The 20,454-nt window shown below is 41.7% G+C and overlaps 1 protein-coding gene across 2 annotated transcripts in view; it reads right to left on the reverse strand.

Annotated features, from left to right (window-relative positions):
- The window catches only part of BICDL1 (BICD family like cargo adaptor 1), a 97,336-nt gene extending 78,423 nt beyond the window's left edge, over positions 1–18,913 (reverse strand). For both annotated transcript variants that reach the window (XM_065890159.1, XM_065890158.1), the window contains exons 1-2: positions 18,470–18,913; positions 11,335–11,550 (exon numbers count right to left, since the gene is read on the reverse strand). In XM_065890159.1, the coding sequence (XP_065746231.1) occupies positions 11,335–11,550; positions 18,470–18,913 (660 nt within the window). The remainder of the gene's footprint in view (positions 1–11,334; positions 11,551–18,469) is intronic.
- Positions 18,914–20,454: the final 1,541 nt, after the last annotated feature.

Genomic DNA, 20,454 nt, shown 5'->3' on the forward strand with positions numbered 1-20,454 from the left:
TGTTTAACAAATAATTATAAAATAAACACCCATGTAATTATCACCAAGGTCAAGAAGTAGAACATACCAGAAGCCTCCTCCCCTAGCACCATTCCATGATGACAAACATCCTCTTCCACTGCTCCTCCCTGCCCCACTCCTCCTCCCCATCTCACTCCTCAGGGAACCAGTATCCTGACTTTTGTGATGAAAAACACCTCAGTTTTCTTTATAGTTTTACTACATATGCACGCAGAATGATAGGTTCTTCAGCCTTAGCAAAGATAAATGGTAGGGTGAGTACAGACTACTGAAACATTTTTGGTGGGCAATATGGTAATATCTATTAAAATCTTAAATGTACATATCTTTTGACCTAGACATCCCACTTCTAGGAACCCATCATAGACAAATGATAATATGAGTGCAAAGATATATGAACAAGGATGTTCACTGCAACAGTGTTTGTAACAGTAAAATACTGTAACCAGTCCACATGCTCTTCAATAGGAAATGGTTACACTAATTATGGTACATCCATATGTACAAGCAATACTATAGTCAAACATTAAAAATATAAAAAAAGTCTAAGATCTACTAAGTAAAAAAAAAAAATGAACAAAACCATTCTATTTGAGAAAAAAAGCAAAAATAAATAGAAAAATTATGCATGTGAGTGTGTGTGTGTGTATGTAAAAATACAAAAGAATTAACACCAAACTGTCATTAGCACTTTCTTTGATGGAGAATCAAGAATTTTCACTGTTTACATCAAACATTTCTGTATTGTCTGAATTTCATTTTACCATGAACATGCATTCTTTTTGCCGTTGGAAAAAAACAATGTATACGCATATTTTCTTAATTTAAAAACCTGTAAGTGGAAATTTAAGGCAGAGGCAAAATTGAAATTCCTGAATATCTACTAAGGGATATTCAATAAGGCTTAGCTTCTTAAGAAGCCACCCCTCTCCTAGAGAGAAAAACCAAGTTTCACAAAAAGAATACCCTACTGAGTGCCAGGCTTTCAGAGACATAGATTTCAAACTGCCTGGTTTCACCTGAGCTGCAAGTGAATCTTTGTTCCTTCATTTCAACTTCTCTATCACCAATCTTCAGACTATTCCTCCAGGTATTTCTTGGCCTAAGCCCTTCAAGTTTAAAAATGCAGGCTTTGGTTTCTCCTGGCCTTGGACCTAGGCCTAACTTCCTGTTGAATTCTTTTTATCTCCTTCCCTATCTCTGATTCTACAGTAACAACTTTTTTTGGCTTCACGCAGCCTTTGGAACAGTCCTTCTTGCATATTGCCCCAAATATTGCTTCTCCTATTGGTACAACTAGATAGTAACCCAAAGCCACAGTGACTAGGCATATGACCACAATTCTGGATGTAAGGAACCAGGCAGAGGTTTGTTAGAGACACTTGTAGAGCTGCAATGAAGGGGGAAGGAACTCATAGGGAAGGCCCTGGGAAAATAAAAAGTAAAAGAATATAGCACAGTACTAAAACAATAATAAGAAGGGGAAAAATGGTCTTTAAGGTGAATTCTCAAGAGTTTTACATCCAGGGCTGTACACTGAGCAACTATACATCCTCGATGAGGCTCTGTTCAAGAGCACTCACTATACAGCTTTCCAAAGAAAACCTCTGACTGCCTCCTTCTTTATACTTTGGACAATTTGGGGTTCTAAGAAAAGATGACAGACAGTTGGAGACAGTTTTGTCCAGATTATATGCACCCAGCAAAGGAGGGAAAGCCATAATGATACCCAAATAATGGCCAACCATCCCATGAGACAAGAGAACTTTTTTTTTTTTTTTTGGCTGCACTGCACGGCTTGCAGGATCTCAGGTCCCTGACCAGGGATTGAACCTGGTCTGCAGCAGTGAAAGCCCAGAACCCTAACCACTAGGCCACCAAGGAACTCCCCAAGAGAACTTTTTGGTAAAAGCGAAAATGCTCATTTCCCTCTCCACCAGCAAGGTCAGAGGACTACAGGGCCAGTCACTCAGTAACTGACCAATCTACAGACCACCGGAGAGACACAGCACAACGCCAAAGTACTTGCAGGTTTTACATCAATACACAAAAAAAGCTCTGTCCATTCCATAGTCACTCTTCTCAATTCATGGAAGTTTGGGGTTTCATACAATTACAGAAGGAGTATCTATGAAGACAACACTAGATTTCTAGGCAACTGGGTCACCATTATCTACAACCTGCCCGTCACAGTGCTGACATGCATGGTTCCTTTGACCACTGGTTTTCACATAGCACACATGTGGCATGACAGTCTAGAGTGCTCTTCTATGGAGTGCATGGAGGGGTAATGTAATCTTCAGAAAAACAGAGTTCTAATTTCTTTATTAGGTACCCTAGATAGTCAAGAAAAAAAATAACAACCAACAATCTTTTATTGAATGCCCACTCTACTAGTTGCCTGTTTATAATGATAAACAATACAGATGTGATCTCTATACTCAGAGCGTGTACAATCTAACAGGATCCATCAAAGAACCCTGTTCCCCTGACTCTTCTATGGCTGATTCCTCAACCTGCAGGTCTCATCTCAAATGTTACCTCCTCAGAGAAGCCTTCCCTACCTATCCTTTCTAAAGTCACGCTCTTCTTTCTGGTCATTTGCCATCACATCACCCTTTATAGTACCTATTACAATCTATAATTATCTTGTGGATTTGTTTAGTTATTTAAATCTTTCTTCCTACTAGCTTCACACAACAGAAGTCTTGTGTTTCCCACTATATCCCCTGTGCCTTGCTCAATTAAGTATTTGCCAAATGTTGAATTAAAGAAGATCTAGGGACTTCCCTGGCAGTCCAGTGGTTAAGACTCTGCACTTCCAATGCAGGGGGCATGGGTTCAATCCCTGGTCAGGGAACTAGAATCCCACAGGCTACACAGTGTGGCCGGGAAACAAAAAAATCTAAAAAAAAAATAATAAAGGCTTCATTAGTCTACACAGAAGATCTGAATGCCAGTTAGTCATGAGAGGAAAAGTAGGAGGGAGGTGAATCTGGGACTTTTTCAAATAATAAAATTAAAGGTTCTAAATCTCTCCCCATTGGATTGGTCATGGTAGACCTTAGCTGTATGGTCACAGGCATAAGCATCTTTGGTGAGTAAATATGTTACTGAGTGTATGCAACCCACAAAGAAAGTGGCACCAGGGACTTCCCTGGTGGCACAGTGGTTAAGAATCCGCCTGCCAATGCAGGGGACACAGGTTCGATCCCTGGTCTGGGAAGATCCCACATGCCGTGGAGCAACTAAGCCCGTGCGCCAGAACTACTGAGCCTGCGTTCTAGGTCCCGCGAGCCACAACTACTGAGCCTGCACGTCACAACTACTGAGCCCACGTGCTGCAACTACTGAAGCCGCGTGCTGCGCAACAAGAGAAGCCACCGCAATGAGAAGCCCTTGCACCGCAACGAAGAGTAGCCCCTGCTTGCCACAACTAGAGAAAGCCCACACGCAGCAACGAAGACCCAACACAGCCACACACACACACAAAAAAAACAGAAAGTGGCACCACTGTGAACACCCCCAACACAGACAGTACTAAGATCCAAGAGTTGAACCTGTTGGCAAAAAAACACCCCAAAATGGTTGTTATGGGTTGAAATTCATATGTTGAACTCCAAACCTCAATACCTCAGAATGTGACCTTACTTGTAGATAGAGCCTTTTCAGAGGTAATCATATTAAAAAGAGGTCATTACAAGGGCTTAATTTCCAAAATATACAAACTGCTCATACAATTCAACAACAACAAAAAAACCCAATCGAAAAATTGGCAGAGGACCTAAATAGACACTTGTCCAAAGAAGATATACAGATGGCCAATAGGCACATGAAAAGATGCTCAACATCCCTAATTATTACAGAAATGCACATCAAAACTACAATGAGGTACCACCTCACACCAGTCAGAATGGTTATCGTTAAAAAGTCTACAAATAACGACAAAAAAAGTCTACAAATAACAAATGCTGGAGAGGGTATGGAGAAAAGGGAAACCCTCCTACATTGTTGGTGGGAATGTAATTTGGTGCAGCCACTGTGGAAAACAGCACGGAGATTCTTCAGAAAACCAAAAACAGAGTTACCATACGATCCAACAATCCCACTCCTGGGCCTATATCCAGATAAAACTATAATTCAAAAAGATACATGCACCCCTGTTCATAGCAGCACTGTTCACAACAGCCAAGACATGGTAACAACCTAAATGTTCATTGACAGATGAATGGATAAAGAAGATGTGGTACATATATACAAGGAAATACTACTTGGCCATAAAAAAGAACAAAATAATGCCATTTGCAGCAACATGGATGCAACTAGAGATTATCATACTAAGTGAAGTAAGTCAGAAAGACAAACACCATATGATATCACTTACACATGGAATCTAAAATATGACACAAATGAACCTATCTATGAAAAAGAAACAATCACGGACATAGAGAACAGATTGGCGGCTGCCAAGAGGGACGGGGTTGGGGAAGGGATGGAGTGGGAGGTTGGGGTTAGCAAATGTTAAGCTTTTATACATAGAATGGATAAACAAGGTCCTACTGTATAGCACAGGGAACTATATTCAATATCTTATGATAAACCATAATGGAAAAGAATATAAAAAAGAATGTATATATATGTATAACTGAATCACTTTGCTGTACAGCAGAAATTAACACAAAATTGTAAATCAACTATACTTCAATTTAAAAAAATAGATGTGGTGTATATACATGATGGAATACTACTCAGCCATAAAAAAGAATGAAATAACGCCATTTGTAGCAACATGGATGAACCTAGAGATTATCATACTAAGTGAAGTCAGAAAGAGAAAGGCCATATGATATAACTTATATGTGAAATCTAAAATATGAGACAAATGAAATTATTTATGAAACAGAAACAGACTCACAGACATGGAAACAAACTTACGGTTACCAAAGAGGAAGGGGGGGTGGGGGAGGGATAAATTAGGAGTTTAGGATTAGCAGATGCAGACTACTGTATATAAAATAGATAAACAACAAGGTCCTACTGCATAGCATAGTGAACTATACTTAATATCCTATAATAAACCATAATGAAAGAGAATATGAAAAAGAATATGCATATATAACTGAATCACTTTGCTATACACCAGAAACTAACACAACATTGTAAATCAACTATACAACTATGTAATTAAAAATTTAAAAACAAACAGGTCATTAGGCTGGGCCCTAATCCAGTATGACTGGTGTTCTTATAAGGAGAAGAAATCTGGAAACAGAGACAGATATACAAGGAGGGAGGAGACACAGGGGGAAGATGACCATCTATTACAAGGCAAGGAGAGCAACCTGGAGTGGATCCTTCCCTCATAGCCCTCAAAAGGAAACAATATTTACAACACCTTGATTTTGAACCTCCAGCCCCCAGAACTGTGAGACAATAATTTCCTGTTGTTTAAGCCATTCAGTCTGTGGTACTTTGCTACAACAGCCCTAGCAAAATAATACAGTTTTATATAACCCTCTAAATTTTTTATTTTAAGTTACCTTGGCTCTTCAGTCAAGACTAAATGTTACGATTTTTTTTTTCATTAAAAAATCCACACAGCATTAGAAATTCATGGGGATATAGACAGTGCTGAGACAATAAATCACATAGAAAACACAGCTGGTCTCCTATGTCATATCATAGTAAAAACTAAATTCTAGACAGATTAAAGATCTAAATGTAAAAAACAAGTCTTAAATTTTTATAATTAATATAATTATAATTAATACAGGAAAATATCGTCATGACCTGGAGGACAGGCTTAAGCAAAACATAAAAGTCAAATCATAAAGGGAATGATTAATAAATTTGACTTCACTAAAAGAACACACCTCTGTTTGGTAAAAGAGTCCATAAACAAAATGAAAATATAATACCATCAAGAATGTGTAAAAGAAAACCTCTTACACACCAATAATAGGTGAAGGATATAAACAGAACTTTCTATAGTGCCTAAACTGTGTTACAAACTGTAGTAGCTTAAATTAGTGAATAACCACTTCAGGACTCTAATACCGATCAGAACTCTGATATCTTAGCTGCTGCTGTTGGGGAGAAAATCATCTGCAGGCTATGGAAGTTTCTGCTAAAAACGCTGTTATATTTATGTATCAGAAGGATTCTCAAAAAACCTCCATGTTAAGCATTTATACCTCCTCCTTCTTAGGCAACAAAGCATGGCCCACATCTCGCCTTTCCTCTTGAAAGTAAGGCGCACTGTATTCTTTCTACTTTTGATATAGTTCGGAGGATAAGTGTTTAACATGTCCTACACCCCCACTGTCAACGCTATCATAGTATGACTTTCTAACTTAAAAAGTGAATTATACTCTCTCCAGATATGTCAACCTGAGTTTCACAAAAATGAGTCTCACAGAAATTTAGGAGCTAGAAGAGAATTTAGAGGGCATTTTGTCCAAATGAGCAAATAAACTGGGATAAGGGTATCCCCAGGATATATGCAGCAGAGTTGGTTCTAGGTGCTATAGAATAAACCTGACTCAACTCCTAGGAGGGTCAATTTTACACGAATATTTTTGAGTAGAGATTTGACTACTAAACAAAATATTTTTACATGCCAATATGTGCTGGGGACACTTCAGATTCTTCCACTCTCTCAAATTAGAGAATAAACATTGGACAAGATGCAGAAATCTCATCTACATGAGGAGGACATGATAATTATGATGGCTACCATTTATTGAGCACTCACTGTATGCTAGACATTGTGGTTAGAGCTTTACATACATTAACTCATTTAGTCCTCGTAACAGCATCAGATAATAGTAATAGTGTAATTGTTTCCATTATACAGAGGAGGAAACGACGATTTTAAAAAGTGGAAAAACTTTCCCATACTCACTCAGCTAGTAAATAGCAGAGATGGTGTCTGGTCCCAGGGCTGTCTGGGATCCAAAGTCTGTGACCTTAATTGCTGCCTCAGAAATTTGAAATTGAGGCACAGGAACCTTCTTCAGTCTTGAACCGGAAGAGCCTTAATTAAGTCACATATCTTTCTGTCCCTCAAGTTTTCTCAGCTATAAAATTACAACAATACCCATCCCTTCCTTCATCATAATGAGGATCCAAAAGCTTATGGGATACATATGCTCACAGCATCCTAATTTAGAGCTGAAAAGAACGTTGATCACACAAACACTTGAACATGAATGTGTATGGCAGTCTTATTCATAAAAGCCAAAAAGTGGAAACAACCCAAATGTCCATGAATTAATGAATCAATAAACAAAATGTGTTATATCCATACAATGGAATATTCTTCAACCATAAAAATGAAGTATTGATATATGCTACAATGTGGATGAACCCTGAAAACATTATGCTAAGGGAAAGAAGTCAGTCACAAAAAGTCACATATGTATGATTCTATTTACATGAAATGTCCAGAACAGACAAATCCATAGAGACAAAAAGTAGATTAGTGGTTGCCAGGGGTCAGGGTGTCAGATAGGGTGTTAGGTGGAGTGAGGAGTGACTGCTAATGGGTACAGGCTTCCTTTTTTGGGGGGTGTGAAATGTTCTATTGTATACTTAGATAGTGGTGATGTACACTTTTAAAAAGTAAATGTTATGGTATATGAATTCTATCTCAATAAAGCAGTTATTTAAAAACAAAAACAAAAAAAACATGGCAGCAAAGAAATACATTTAAAAATACTTTGGACAAATAAATCAACTATACTTCAATAAAAAATACTTTGGACAAAAGCATCACAGACATATACTACATTTTAGATATTATACATTTCATGCTTATAAAAACACATTATATACATTGTTAGAAAAGCATGGCCTTCTACTACTTTTGCTGGTTGTTAACTTGTCCTAGGAGAATCTTAATTCACTTCAAAGTACCCAATTCCTCTAGTTCCTGAATACCCAGTTAATAAAATGATAATAAAATGCAATCTAAACTGGCTGCTGATGGAAACCCAAGGGGCTTGGCCTGCTTAAAAAGAGAAAGGGAAAAAAAGCTGCAAAACTCACCAAGGGCCTACATTCAAGGCCAGAGAGGACAACAAGAATCTAGATCTAGTGGAAATGTTATCCTCCTATATTCCTTTGGGAACAGCTTATCAGTATTTTCTACAGAGAAATTAGGCAGAGGAACCTCAACTATAAAGATACTCCCTTAGTAAAATAACCATCAACACGGAAACATATTAACTTCATATTCTGCTTAACATAAACACATTACCTCATTTTCATTTCAACAGTACTTGCATGAGGTACAAATTTTTACCTCCATTCTATTTATTTATTTTTAAATTTTATTTATTTTATTTATTTATTTTTGGCTGCATTGGGTCTTTGTTGCTGTGCAGGCTCTAGAGCACAGGCTCGATAGCTGTGGCACATGGGCTTAGTTGCTCCACGGCATGTGGGATCTTCCCGGACCAGCGCTCAAACCTGTGTCCCCTGCACTGGCAGGCGGATTCTTAACCACTGCGCCACCAGGGAAGTCCCCAACCTCCTTTTTTTTTTTTTTTTTGTGGTACGCGGTCCTCTCACTGTTGTGGCCTCTCCCATTGCGGAGCACAGGCTCCGGAGACGCGCAGGCTCAGCGGCCATGGCTCACGGGCCCAGCCGCTCTGCGGCACATGGGACCCTCCCGGAACGGGGCACGAACCCGCGGTCCCCTGCATCGGCAGGCGGATTCTCAACCACTGCGCCACCAGGGAAGCCCCCCAACCTCCATTTTAAGGATAAAGAAAGGGGGTTTCCCTGGTGGGGAAGGGGGCTCACCCTGCCTCAAGAGAAGCCACCGCAATAAGAAGCCCTTGCACTGCAACGAAGAGTAGCCCCCACTCACCGCAACTAGAGGAAGCCTGTGCGCAGCAATGAAGACCCAACGCAGCCCAAAATAAATTTAAAAAAATAATTTAAAAAAATAAGTATAAGGAAAGGGGGACTTCCCTGGTGGTCCAGTGGCTAAGACTCCATGCTCCCAGTGCAGGGGGCCCGGGTTTGATCCCTGGTCAGGGAACTAAATCCCACATGCCGCAACTAAGAATTCACATGCCACAACTAAGAATTCGCATGCCACAACTAAAGATCCCACGTGCCGCAACTAAAGATCCCACATGCTGCAACTAAGACCTGGTGCAGCCAAATAATTTTTTTTAAATAAAAAATAAAAATAAGGAAAGGGAAGCACAAACAAGGTCACCCAGTTAATGAGAAGCAGAGTCAAGATTCAACATTCCAAGCTCAGTGCTCTCGCTATGTCATATTAATATTTGCTTTCTCTGGCCACCTATCTTTCACCAGATCAGAAAGCAGAGTTGAGTCAGCTTCTGCTCACATTATTTTGTAACATGAACTTAGCTCCCAAGAAATAATTTCCTCTTAAATTGTTCTGGTTTGTTGTATTCCTTTCGTAAGTCACCATTAAGAAACACTAGTTCAGAATAATTATGAATTTTTTTTGAACAAATAAATCAATCTGGCCAGTCCTATTTGGTTAATCTTTCATGAATAATGAATAAAGCCTCAAAAACGTATAAAATCTTGGAGTTCCCTGGTGGCACAGTGGTTAAGAATCCGCCTCCTAATGCAGGGGACATGGGTTCGAGCCCTGGTCTGGGAAGATCCCACATACCGCGGAGCAACTAAGCCCGTGAGCCACAACTACTGAGGCTGCACTCTAGAGCCTGCGAGCCACACTACTGAAGTCCGTGCTCCACAAGAGAAGCCACCGCAATGAGAAGCCCGCGCACCGCAACCAAGAGTAGCCCCCACTCGCCAAGTAGCCCCCGCTTGCTGCAACTAGAGAAAAGTCCGTGCGCAGCAATGAAGACTCAACGCAGCCAAAAATAAATAAATTTATTTTAAAACCCCCCAAAAAACCTATAAAATCTTACAAGGATACAGATTCCCTTCCCGGTTGCTAAAAAAGGTTTTAGAACTGAGTCAGAAAGGCTACTGAGCTGGCCCTATAATGTCTTCTTGAAGAACTTGTCCAGCTCTTCCCTACCAGCCAGTCAAATGGTGATTTGATTCCCTAGATGAGAAACCGGCAGGCAAAATCTTTAGCTCCACCTACCACCTGAATTCTCACCTTCACGTTCTGATAGCTCCTGCAACTAGCTATTTTCCAAGTTATTAGGCATCTCTCTCCTTTTGTCTCTCCCCTGCCCCCTCCCCCAATCTCCCTCAAGATACCCTGTTCCACTCACTCCTTCCATACCTCTCCTTCTTCCTCTCCGTTTCTCTAGTGGTAGCATTTACTTTACACTTCCCTGTGAGGCATGAAGGTTTTGACCAGTCTCAGGGTTCCCATGGGAAGCAACTATGACAAAAACTAGTAAAATAACTTCACATGCTGCCCTAGCTAAGCCTTTCCCAGAGACTTAAGCATCAAACACTAACCATGCAGACAAGGGCAGTGCTCTCCTGTGAACGTTTGTGCTTAGGGATTTTATCAGAATAGTTCTTTTTCCTCTGGTAACTGAACTCGTTTTATTTTCAACTTGTAAGAAGGTCTGAGGTATGATAGTAAATCCAGCTCTTAATTTTCAAAAGTAGGTGGCTTTAGAGACCAGGGCATAAACAACATTCCTGCATTTGTTAAAAATTATGTTCTGTATTTAAATTAGATTTCCACCTACTCAGCCCTCAAACTCCTTCTTTGCAATGATTCTACAACCTTGACTTCGGTTAATTAATACATCCATGACACCGCCCTATAAAGGTACAAATAAAGAACCTTTATTTAATGTGGAAATAAAGAGAACAAATTTTATATACAGATACACATATCTCCCTTCATATTTAAAGAATAAGAAGGAGTGTACATTCGCAAATGTAGTACCAATGAAAATCATTTGCTCTAGAAAATTGCCCTAAGCTTTTCAATTTAAAGATGGCACCATTTAACATTTGAACTAAATGCATTAACATAATTTTACCAGTGACAGACTTTCGCTAGGTAAAAGAATCACAGACTTGTAGAGATATAAGGAACATCGAATCACTAAGCAAACTCTTACATTTTAAAAATGAGAAAACTCCCAAGTTAAGTGACTGCCAAAGTCCCACAGCTGACTAGTGACAGGCAAGGGGCTTTGCTCCTGACACCTAGTTCACCACAGCTGAAATTCTTATAGGTGAAAAATACTTCATTTGATGATATCAATACCAAAGGCAACAAAAATCAGAACTACTCTTACCTTATATATGGTTGACGTTACACAGAAACTGTTTCAACTTTTAGTATTTTATACCATAAATTCTTAACTTATGACTCACCCTGCTGAGTTGATCCAATAACCTTTGGTTCTGTTCTGATAATTCCTGGACAGCCCGTGTTTTTTCTCGATCTGCTTCCCGTAGATGAACCTGCTGCCTCTCCAACTCATCCTGAAGCTGTTTCACATCACTCTCCAGCTCGGACACACGCCCTTCCCACTCCCCTTCTCGGTTCTCAAATCGTCTTCTTAGTTCGTGTTTCTCTTGCTCTAAGTGCTGGGTGAAAAATGAAGAGGATTTTAAAACCATTAAAAATTCCAGGGACTTCCCTGGTGGTCCAGTGGCTAAGACTCTGCGTTCCCAATGCAGGGGGCCCAGGTTCAGTCCCTGGTCAGGCAACAACACCCCACATGCCGCAACTAAGATCCCACATACGGCACCGAAGACCTGGTGCAGCCAAATAAATAAATAAATATTAAAAAAAAAAATCCAGATCCTTTCATTTTTCTCTTTTCACACTCTTCTAACTTTTCTTTTTCCTAGTCAGTCAGCACAACAAAACACTCTGCCACGTAGAAGTTGCCCATTACACAGCTGCAAAAATATTCCCTTCTTCCAGAGTAGGGAAGGCTGATTTCACAAACAGAATGCCATTCATACTAATAATACTTAATGTTTACTCTTATCCTTGGGAATGGGGGTTCTAGACTTAGGAACTCACTTGAAATTTAGTAAATCATCCGTTAATTGGTGAAATATACATTTAAACAACTTAAAATGAGTCCTTAAGAAAATATCTTTTGCTGTCATCTATTATGCCTGGCATAATAGCAGGCACTTAGAATCACAGAATTTTCAGAGCTAGAAAGAACTCCAGAGATGCTTCAGATTAACCACCTTTTCTTACAAATGAAGTAGCAGAAGATAAGAGATTCAATAACAAGCTCAAGGGAGAGCTGGGATTTGTGTCTTAGTCACTTGACTTTGTTTAATGCTCTAAATCACAACTCAATATTTCCTGCTATATATAGCATTGTATTTCAAAATCATTAAGGCAAGTTCAGATTCAGGCCCACTTTATTAAATCATGACTTATTAGCCTTGCATATTTATTTCTGATCTTTTCATTCATTCTTGAGTGCCTGTTATAGGCTAGCCACTGACATAATGGTCCTTACCTTTATGGAGTTTCCATTCTAGTGGGAGAGGTTGATAAAAGTATTAAATTGTACAGCGTGACAAATGGTATGCAGGAAAAGTACAGATGGTTTGAAGTAACAGCTCGACAGAAAAGAACTCTTTTGGATTGAAGGAAATAAGAACATCTTTTTATTTCTGTGAGATAAATACAAATTTGTCTTTTCAGAGGAAAGTATGTTCTCCTACTTAAAAAGCCTAGTATGTACAAAAAAGCCAAGCTATACCTCAGGGAATATATGAAATGTAAAGCAATGGTCCTCAACTTTTGTTGCTGTCAGAAAATCTCTGGTATAACTGTTCAAAATATATCCACCTAAATACTAATTCCAAAGATATGATTCAGTTAAGAACGGGATGTGGCCTAGGCAGGCATCTATCTATCTATCTAACTATCTAGGTTCTACTGGAAATTCTGATGCACTGAAGGTTGATATCAAGCACTGAGATTGTCTCAAAAAGCTAAGATGAGCATTTGAATCGTCATCTTCAGAGTACTCAAACATCTTTTCACCTTGGGAACCTACACTCTTATTCTACCCAAGTTCTCATCTTTCGAATGTTTTTTGGAATGCCTCTTTTGGAAAGCCCTAAGGGCCAGTGCATAGTTATACAAGAATATCAGTCCCATTACTTCACATCTGAGATGTGTCTAAAAAGAGATTATCTCATTTCATCTTGCCATTTTATTCCCCTAATTTGCTCTGAGTGACTTGTAAATGTTTCGGAAAGTCTAATTTACCCCCAAAAGATGCAAATTTACCATGACAGAGCAGTCAGAAAAATTAAAATTCTGAGAACATCAGCAAAGGCAGTTTTCACTGAAATAAGTGTATAGCCTCCAAAGTTGACCACTTCAAGGGAATAATTAATTTTGATATAGCCACTCTGGTATATTTGTTGACAAAGTCACATTATAGTTATACTTTATACGGCCTCAGTTTTGAGCACAGGGGAAAAGGAATGACGAGAGGGACTTGTACTCCTCAGCATGAAAATTTTCTGCTCTACGCTTCCCTCACTTTGCTAAACTTCCAAAAATGAGAATGTTTTAGTCACTATACAAATTTCAGAAAGATGAAATGCAGAAGTAAATGGTAATTACCAGCCTAAAACTGTGATACTTGGTTTTATTGAGTTTTTCCAAAATGGAAAAGATTGAGCAGAAGGAAACAGCAAGAACTCAGTAATCACAGTGTTACTGAGAGGCCAGATAAATTAGGTTTGTGTTCTGAAAGAACAGAGAGACTTAAAAATATTCAGCAAACAGCTGTTAGTGAACAGCCCAACCAAGCAACTAAAACAAGCTAATCCACTTGCGGGGGGTGGGGCAGGGTTGAGGACAGGTGGTGCTGATCAGTCTATTTTGTCCTTACATTTCTTTGCACAAGTGATAAACTTCCTAATTCAGGTTTCCCAATACTTTAATTAAAAAAATCAAGACTTTCCTATTAATGAACATACAGAATTTAGCCTTTTGTCTACTCTGAGAAAAGAAAGGTTTCTCCTAGAATTATACTTTCAATTAAGTGCTAAATTAACCAGTAAACTCTAGGCAGAGTATCAGCAAGTGTGGAGGTCAGGCTCTGCCCATGCTATTCCCTGCTTCTTGGCGTTATATGGTATTTTAAAAGGTAATATCTACAGCTGAAACTAATATAATGATGTATGTCAATTATACCTCAATAAAAAAAGAAAAAAGTTAATGTCAAAACTATCAAGGTCATCAAAAAAAAGAAAAGTCTAAAAGTGTTACAGGAAAGAGGAGACTAAGAAGATACACAAACTAAATGCAAGGTGGTATCCTGGAACAGAAAAAGACATTTGGCAAAGGCTAAAGAAATCTGAATAAACTAAGGATATTAGCTAACAATAATGTATTAGTATTGGTTCATTAATTATGGCAAGTATACCATGCTAATGTAAGATGTTAATAATAGAGGAACTGGGGGCAGGGCATATGGAAACTCTCTGCTGTGCCATCTTTCCAATATTTCTGTAAATCTAAAACCATTCTAAAAAACAGTTTATTTAAAACTCTGAAAAAACAAAAGTTAATATCATTAGCCCACCTAAAATTGCTTGTTACAGAAATGGATTTATGCAAAGAACCAAAAAAGCAGTGCTATTCTCTCAGGTCCAGGATATGGTTCTTAAAAAATACAAAGAAAAATACTATTTTTTAAGTGGACCAAGCACTGAATGCAAATAAGGCCCCCTGCGTTTGTTTACCTAAATGTACTACCCAATTATGAATCATTTTCCCCTTACTTGTTTTGCTTCTTAAAAAAGAAAACAGTGCTAGAATCATTAGAATTGGCCTAGGGAAGGGGGAAGAAAATGTAATTGAGGAAAGAGATTACCTCTGCAGTAAGAGATAATTCACTCTCAGCTAGAATGGGAAAAAAGGGAATCCTGGACTTTAAAAACATATATATATATATATATATATATATATTTTTTTTTTTTTTTTTTTTTTTTTTTTTTGCCGTATGCGGGCCTCTCACTGTTGTGGCCTCTCCTGTTGCGGAGCACAGGCTCCGGACGCGCAGGCTCAGCGGCCATGGCTCACAGGCCCAGCCGCTCCGCGGCTGGGATCTTCCTGGACCGGGGCACGAACCCATGTCCCCTGCATCTGCAGGCGGACTCTCAACCACTGCGCCACCAGGGAAGCCCTAAAAACATATTTTTAAAAAACTAAACAACGATTTAATCTCTGAAGAAAAAAGTGTATAAACCCAAGTTACCGTCTTAGTTCATATTCTGGGGGAAAAGAAAGAAACTACTAAGGACCTGGCTGGGTATGTTTTAAAAGCAAAAGGGCTAACTGTAGATGCAGAAGAAATAAAATATCTAAAGGCATTTAAAAAAAAATTAAGCATATGAGGGGCTTCCCTGGTGGCGCAGTGGTTAAGAATCCACCTGCCAATGCAGGCAACATGGGTTCGATCCCTGGTCCGGGAGGATCCCACATGCCACGGAGCAACGAAGCCCGTGCGCCACAACTACTGAGCCTGTGCTCTAGAGCCCGCGAGCCACAACTAGCTCGTGCTCTGCAACAAGAGAAGCCACTGCAATGAGAAGCCTGCGCACCACAATGAAGAGTAGTCCCCGCTCACTGCAACTAGAGAAAGCATGAGCGCAGCAACAAAATAAAGGATGCAGCCAAAAATAAACAAATAAATAAATTTATATTAAAAAATTAAGCATGTGAAAATCTAATTCAGGGAATGAATAAAATACAGAATAGTCAATTTAAGGGTGGAAAAAAAATGACCAAAACCTTACAATCTCTCAAATTAAATTGAATCTTCATTCATCTTTAAGAGATGCCTAACTAAAAAACTTCTATGTTAACCTTTAAAGACTTTAAAGAGTGTGCCTTTAATGAGAGAGCAGTGTAAGATCAAGTACTTTACGTTTTAAATGACAAAACACAATCTTGGGTTTGGTGCACATAACTGGAGAGGCATTCAGTAATAGCTAATGAATAAGCAGAAAATATCTTGAAAATGACTTGGTTCTGAAATTAGAAAGGTGCCAATTTTGAAGTAGTAAGTAAGCAGATGGGACAAAAACAAAACCAGTCTCATTATTTAATAGTCAAACCAACATTCTCTCAGAGTCCTCTTGTGTTTATCTTTCAAACTAACCCGTGAGAAAATGTGTTTGACTCCACTGTCTTGATAGTTTGTAGAAAATTACAAATGTTTTTTAAAGTAATGGCTGGTTCTCTACTCCTAAATGTTGAATTTAATTGAAAATCTAGCAGAGCGGTTGTATTAAACTTTAGAAAGAATTTGTTCAAGCAGACATTCTAAAATCTAAGCTGCTTAAAAAATATACTTACAGGTGTAATTTGCAAGGGAAAACTCACTTGCAGGTATCAAATGAAATAGTCCCCTGTTATAATGAGATTTGTCACTCTCATATTAATACTAAAAGAATTAACAAGAAACGAACGACAATACCTTGATAATTTTAAGTGTACTTTTTAAAAAAAAAACTTTTAATAATTTTCAGATATACCTAGAAGAAACTGTATAACTGAACCCCTTCATCACTCATTAATATTGATTAGTGATCAATATTTCACTTTTTAAAAGTTATTTTTCAAATTGTGGTAAGGCATACATAACATAGAATTTACCATATTAACCATTTTTAAGTGTACTGTTGGTTTAGTAGTGCTAAGTACATTCATACTGTTGTGCAACCAACGTCCAGAAATTAAAAATAAACTTTTAACACTAGAGTTCATATGCTGACCTGAGAGGAGTGAAGATTTTTTAAAAGTTTAATAAGAGTTTTAAACTATTTTATTACTGTCTATCAAGTCAACAGCAAAAAGTCAAATGTAATTTATTCTTTTACAATAGAACCTTTCTTGTTACAGAATTTGAATATCTTTTTCCTTTGCTGAAGACATGTATAAAGGTTCCAAATGGAAACCAGGATGCTTATAACTGCACACTCAGGATTACCCTGAAATCTATCACTAATCAAACTGACTGATATGATGTTCCTTTCAAGTTAGCTGTCTCTTTAATCAAGTCCCTCACTGAAGGAATTTCAAATCACAAGCATAAATCTCTGCAGTAGTACTTGTATATAGAGCCTGTAATCAAATCTCTTAAAAAAAAAAAGACACCCTTTTATTCCTAGACCTCTACTTCAAGTGAAAATTAAACAATTCAATTCACTGGGCTGCTTTTTGGCAGTCTACCTATAGGTTTCACAAACCACTTTTCAGAGAGGTATCTCAGGAGTTCATCGACTGGCAGACCTAGTTAAGAGGCCAACTGAACTACAGGGTTACAGTGGTTTCCTTTTTTTCTTCCCTGATTTACTTTTGATATGTCGTTGGAATACAGACACACTTCTTATTATAGAAAACTTTCTGAATCTACATTCTGACTGTCTGACCCGCAGCAGTGATATGGACCTCATTCAGGGCTGTACTATTCTCTTCTAACTAAGAATAAAAAGAACTGGTTGCAACCAAACTGGGTAACAACAGTAAATGCACAGGCAGAAAAGGATAAGCTCATCCCCACTGCCATGATGCACCTCCCCTATCCCCACTTTAAAAAAAAAAATCTAATTTTATAAATGGTGGCAACCTGTACCACTTTCAAGGCCCTTTTCTAGTTAAGGTCAAGAAAACAAACAGGCATAGCTGCAAAAGACTTTGGTCCAGAGAAGTGGCAGAAATCTTACAGACACTTTAAGGGGTATTTATAACAATGGTTAAAGTTGTACGGTTCTCACAGGTTGCATTTGGCGAACCAACTGCATGTGTGAGACCCAGAACAGAAACAGAAAAGTACTGTTTAAATACATATAAATACTGAGGTCCAAATCAAATCCTCAACCAGCGGTCACATGCAGAGCGCAGGCTCACCTGATTTCTGCAATGGAACCATACTTCCCAATCCTTATCTATTTGAAGGCTACATAAAGCTCCTTTAGGGGCACTTGTTTCCCACAACTCTGAGCTGCCGGGAAGTTAAGACAAGGGCATCTGGAGGCCTTAACTCCAAAGCTGAAACGCTTTAGGCTAACACCCTGATTAGCGATTAACTACTTCTCTGAAAACATGGAGCATATTTTAAATGCTTCGCGACTTCCTAATTTCTCTGTGTGTGGACATCACCTCAGTGCTGTATAAATAAATGTCATACTGTAAACTCTATTTTAGATGCTGTGTACAGTACGTATACAGAACGGCCCACAGTGTTTGGAACCGTGCATAGACCCGTTTGCTGTGAGTAGGGTGGGAAAGCCAGGTGGGTTCAATGAATGCCCTCGTCTGATAATCCAAAACCCTCCATGCTACCCCGCTTCCAGGTGGTTTTCTGTGAGGGAGGATGAGCAAGAAAGGTGGGATGGGGTGGGGTGGGTGAGTGGCTCCCGAAGCTACCGAGGGCCGGCAGGCGGGTGCCTGGGCTCCCCCCCACCCCCCGCTTCCCACCCATCCCAGGAGGGACGTCCTCACCTCCAGCTTATCTGTCAGCTCCTTGTGCATCTGCTCGTACTGCCGGCTCATGTCCTGGTTCCTCTCGAGCAGTGCCTTGCCCAGTCGGGCCGCCAAGACCAGATCCTTCTCCTTCTGCCGGATCACCGACAGCAGCTCGGGATCCTGGGCGGGCGGCGGCTGCAGTTCGGCCCCCTCGGCTGGAGGCCCGGGCTCGGCCTGAGGATGCTCTCCGGGGTCGGACGGCCGTTCCCCGGCCGCCAGCAGCGCCAGCTCCTCCTCTAACGCCAGTTCCAGCTCCCCGGGGCCCCCGGGGAAGGAGACAAGGGCGGCGGCGGCGGCGGCGGCTGCGGCTGGATTCCCGACTGCGTCCGCGGCCGCGGCGGGCAGCTCCATGCAGCAGGCGCTGTCCGGCTCTGCGGGTGCTGAAGCGCGGCCAGCCAAGCCCAGGCAAAAGGCGGACATGGCCCGCGCGCGCGGAGCCCGCAGCGGTGCGGCCCGGCCGGCGCGCGCCAGGCTGCAAGGGGGAGGGGCCCCGTCGCACCGCCCCGCGCCTCTCCTCACGCCGCGGCACGCGCCCCCCGGGTCTCCGAGAGCCCTGGGCGCGGCGCGCGCCGCCCCGCCCCTCCCCCGCGCCGGCGGCACGCGCCCCCTTCCCCCGCCCCCGGGCTCAGCTGCTCCGCGAGCGCTGGGGAGGAGGACGGGTGGCAAAGGGAAGGCTGAGAAAGCTAAGACTGAGGGGAGGCGTAAGCGGGAGGGGCGGTTGCGAGGAGGAACGCCGCCGTCGGCTTTTCAACCACCCTGTTGCTGCTGCTCCCGCTGCCGCCGCTGGCCAGGCAGCGCCTCACGGGGCGGGCGGCGCTCCGCTGTCGCTGCGACGCTCGCTGCTGCTGCTGCTGCCGGTGGCCGCTCTCTGCAGCCGCGCTCCATGTCCCTCGGCTCGGCGGCAGCCCCAGCAGCAGCGGCGGCGACAGCGGCTGCTGCAGGGGCCGAGGCGGCGGCTCCACATCGCGCGCCGCGCAGCCCAGCGAGCTCCCTCCTGACTGCCTCAGCTCCTCCAGTTCACCCGGACGGCCGCACCCCGCCCGGGGCTTCCGGCCGCGCCCCCTCTCCCCGCCCCTTGCCGGCGCCTGACGCGCACGGGCACCTGTTCGCCGCGCCAGCGCGCGATTCGCCGGCTCGTGGGTCTCCTCAGCGGCGCCCAGGTGGCGCCGACGGCCTTAACCCCTGCGCTGCCTCACGCCCGGCGGCGGCTGCGCGCGCCGCCCGTGGAGATAGCTGGCGCATGCTTAACTGTCCGGGCGGCTCCCCGACGCGGCCACGCCCCCGGCCTCACGTCCACCGGGTGTGGCTCCGCCCCCAGCACGCTCACCTCGGGGTGTGGCCTCGCGCGCACCTCCGAGCACGGCCTTGCCCCTAGCCTTGTTCTCACCTTAGGGGATGGCCCCACCCCCGGCCTCACTCCCGCTTCTGGGCTGGGGCGTTTCTCTGGGTCCAATGGGTCTCAGTCTTAGGTGATTACCAAGGGGACTGAGGACATTTCTCCAAGACGGGTGGCCAAGCCCGACAGAGACTCGCAGCCACGGCTTGTGGGTCTGAGCCCCCGTGAGAGCTAAGCAGTCAAGAGAGGGAGCCCTAGAGAGCAGTAGGAGGGATGACTTCAGAAACCCAGCGTCTCAATGATGATGACTCAGGGATATAAGGGACCAGATGCCTCAGAGATCAGCAGCCCCGAAAGAAAAGGGTTATGTTGAGAAACAACGGAAAAAACTGCTCACAGATGGAAATACGAAGCAAAGACGCTCCATGATAACTTCCGTTTATTAGGCGCTTAGTATGTGCCATGTCTTGTGTTAAGTGCTTTATACGCATTATCTTAGATAATCCTCTCAAGAATCTTAAAAGTCAGTACTATCACTCTTCTCATTTTACAGAGAAGGAAATTGAGGTCTTGAGAAATACAGGATCAGATCCAGACAGGCTGACTCCAGGGTTCACATATATAT

The sequence above is a fragment of the Phocoena phocoena genome, chromosome 13 (genome assembly GCF_963924675.1).
Source record: "Phocoena phocoena chromosome 13, mPhoPho1.1, whole genome shotgun sequence".
Lineage (NCBI taxonomy): Eukaryota > Metazoa > Chordata > Mammalia > Artiodactyla > Phocoenidae > Phocoena > Phocoena phocoena.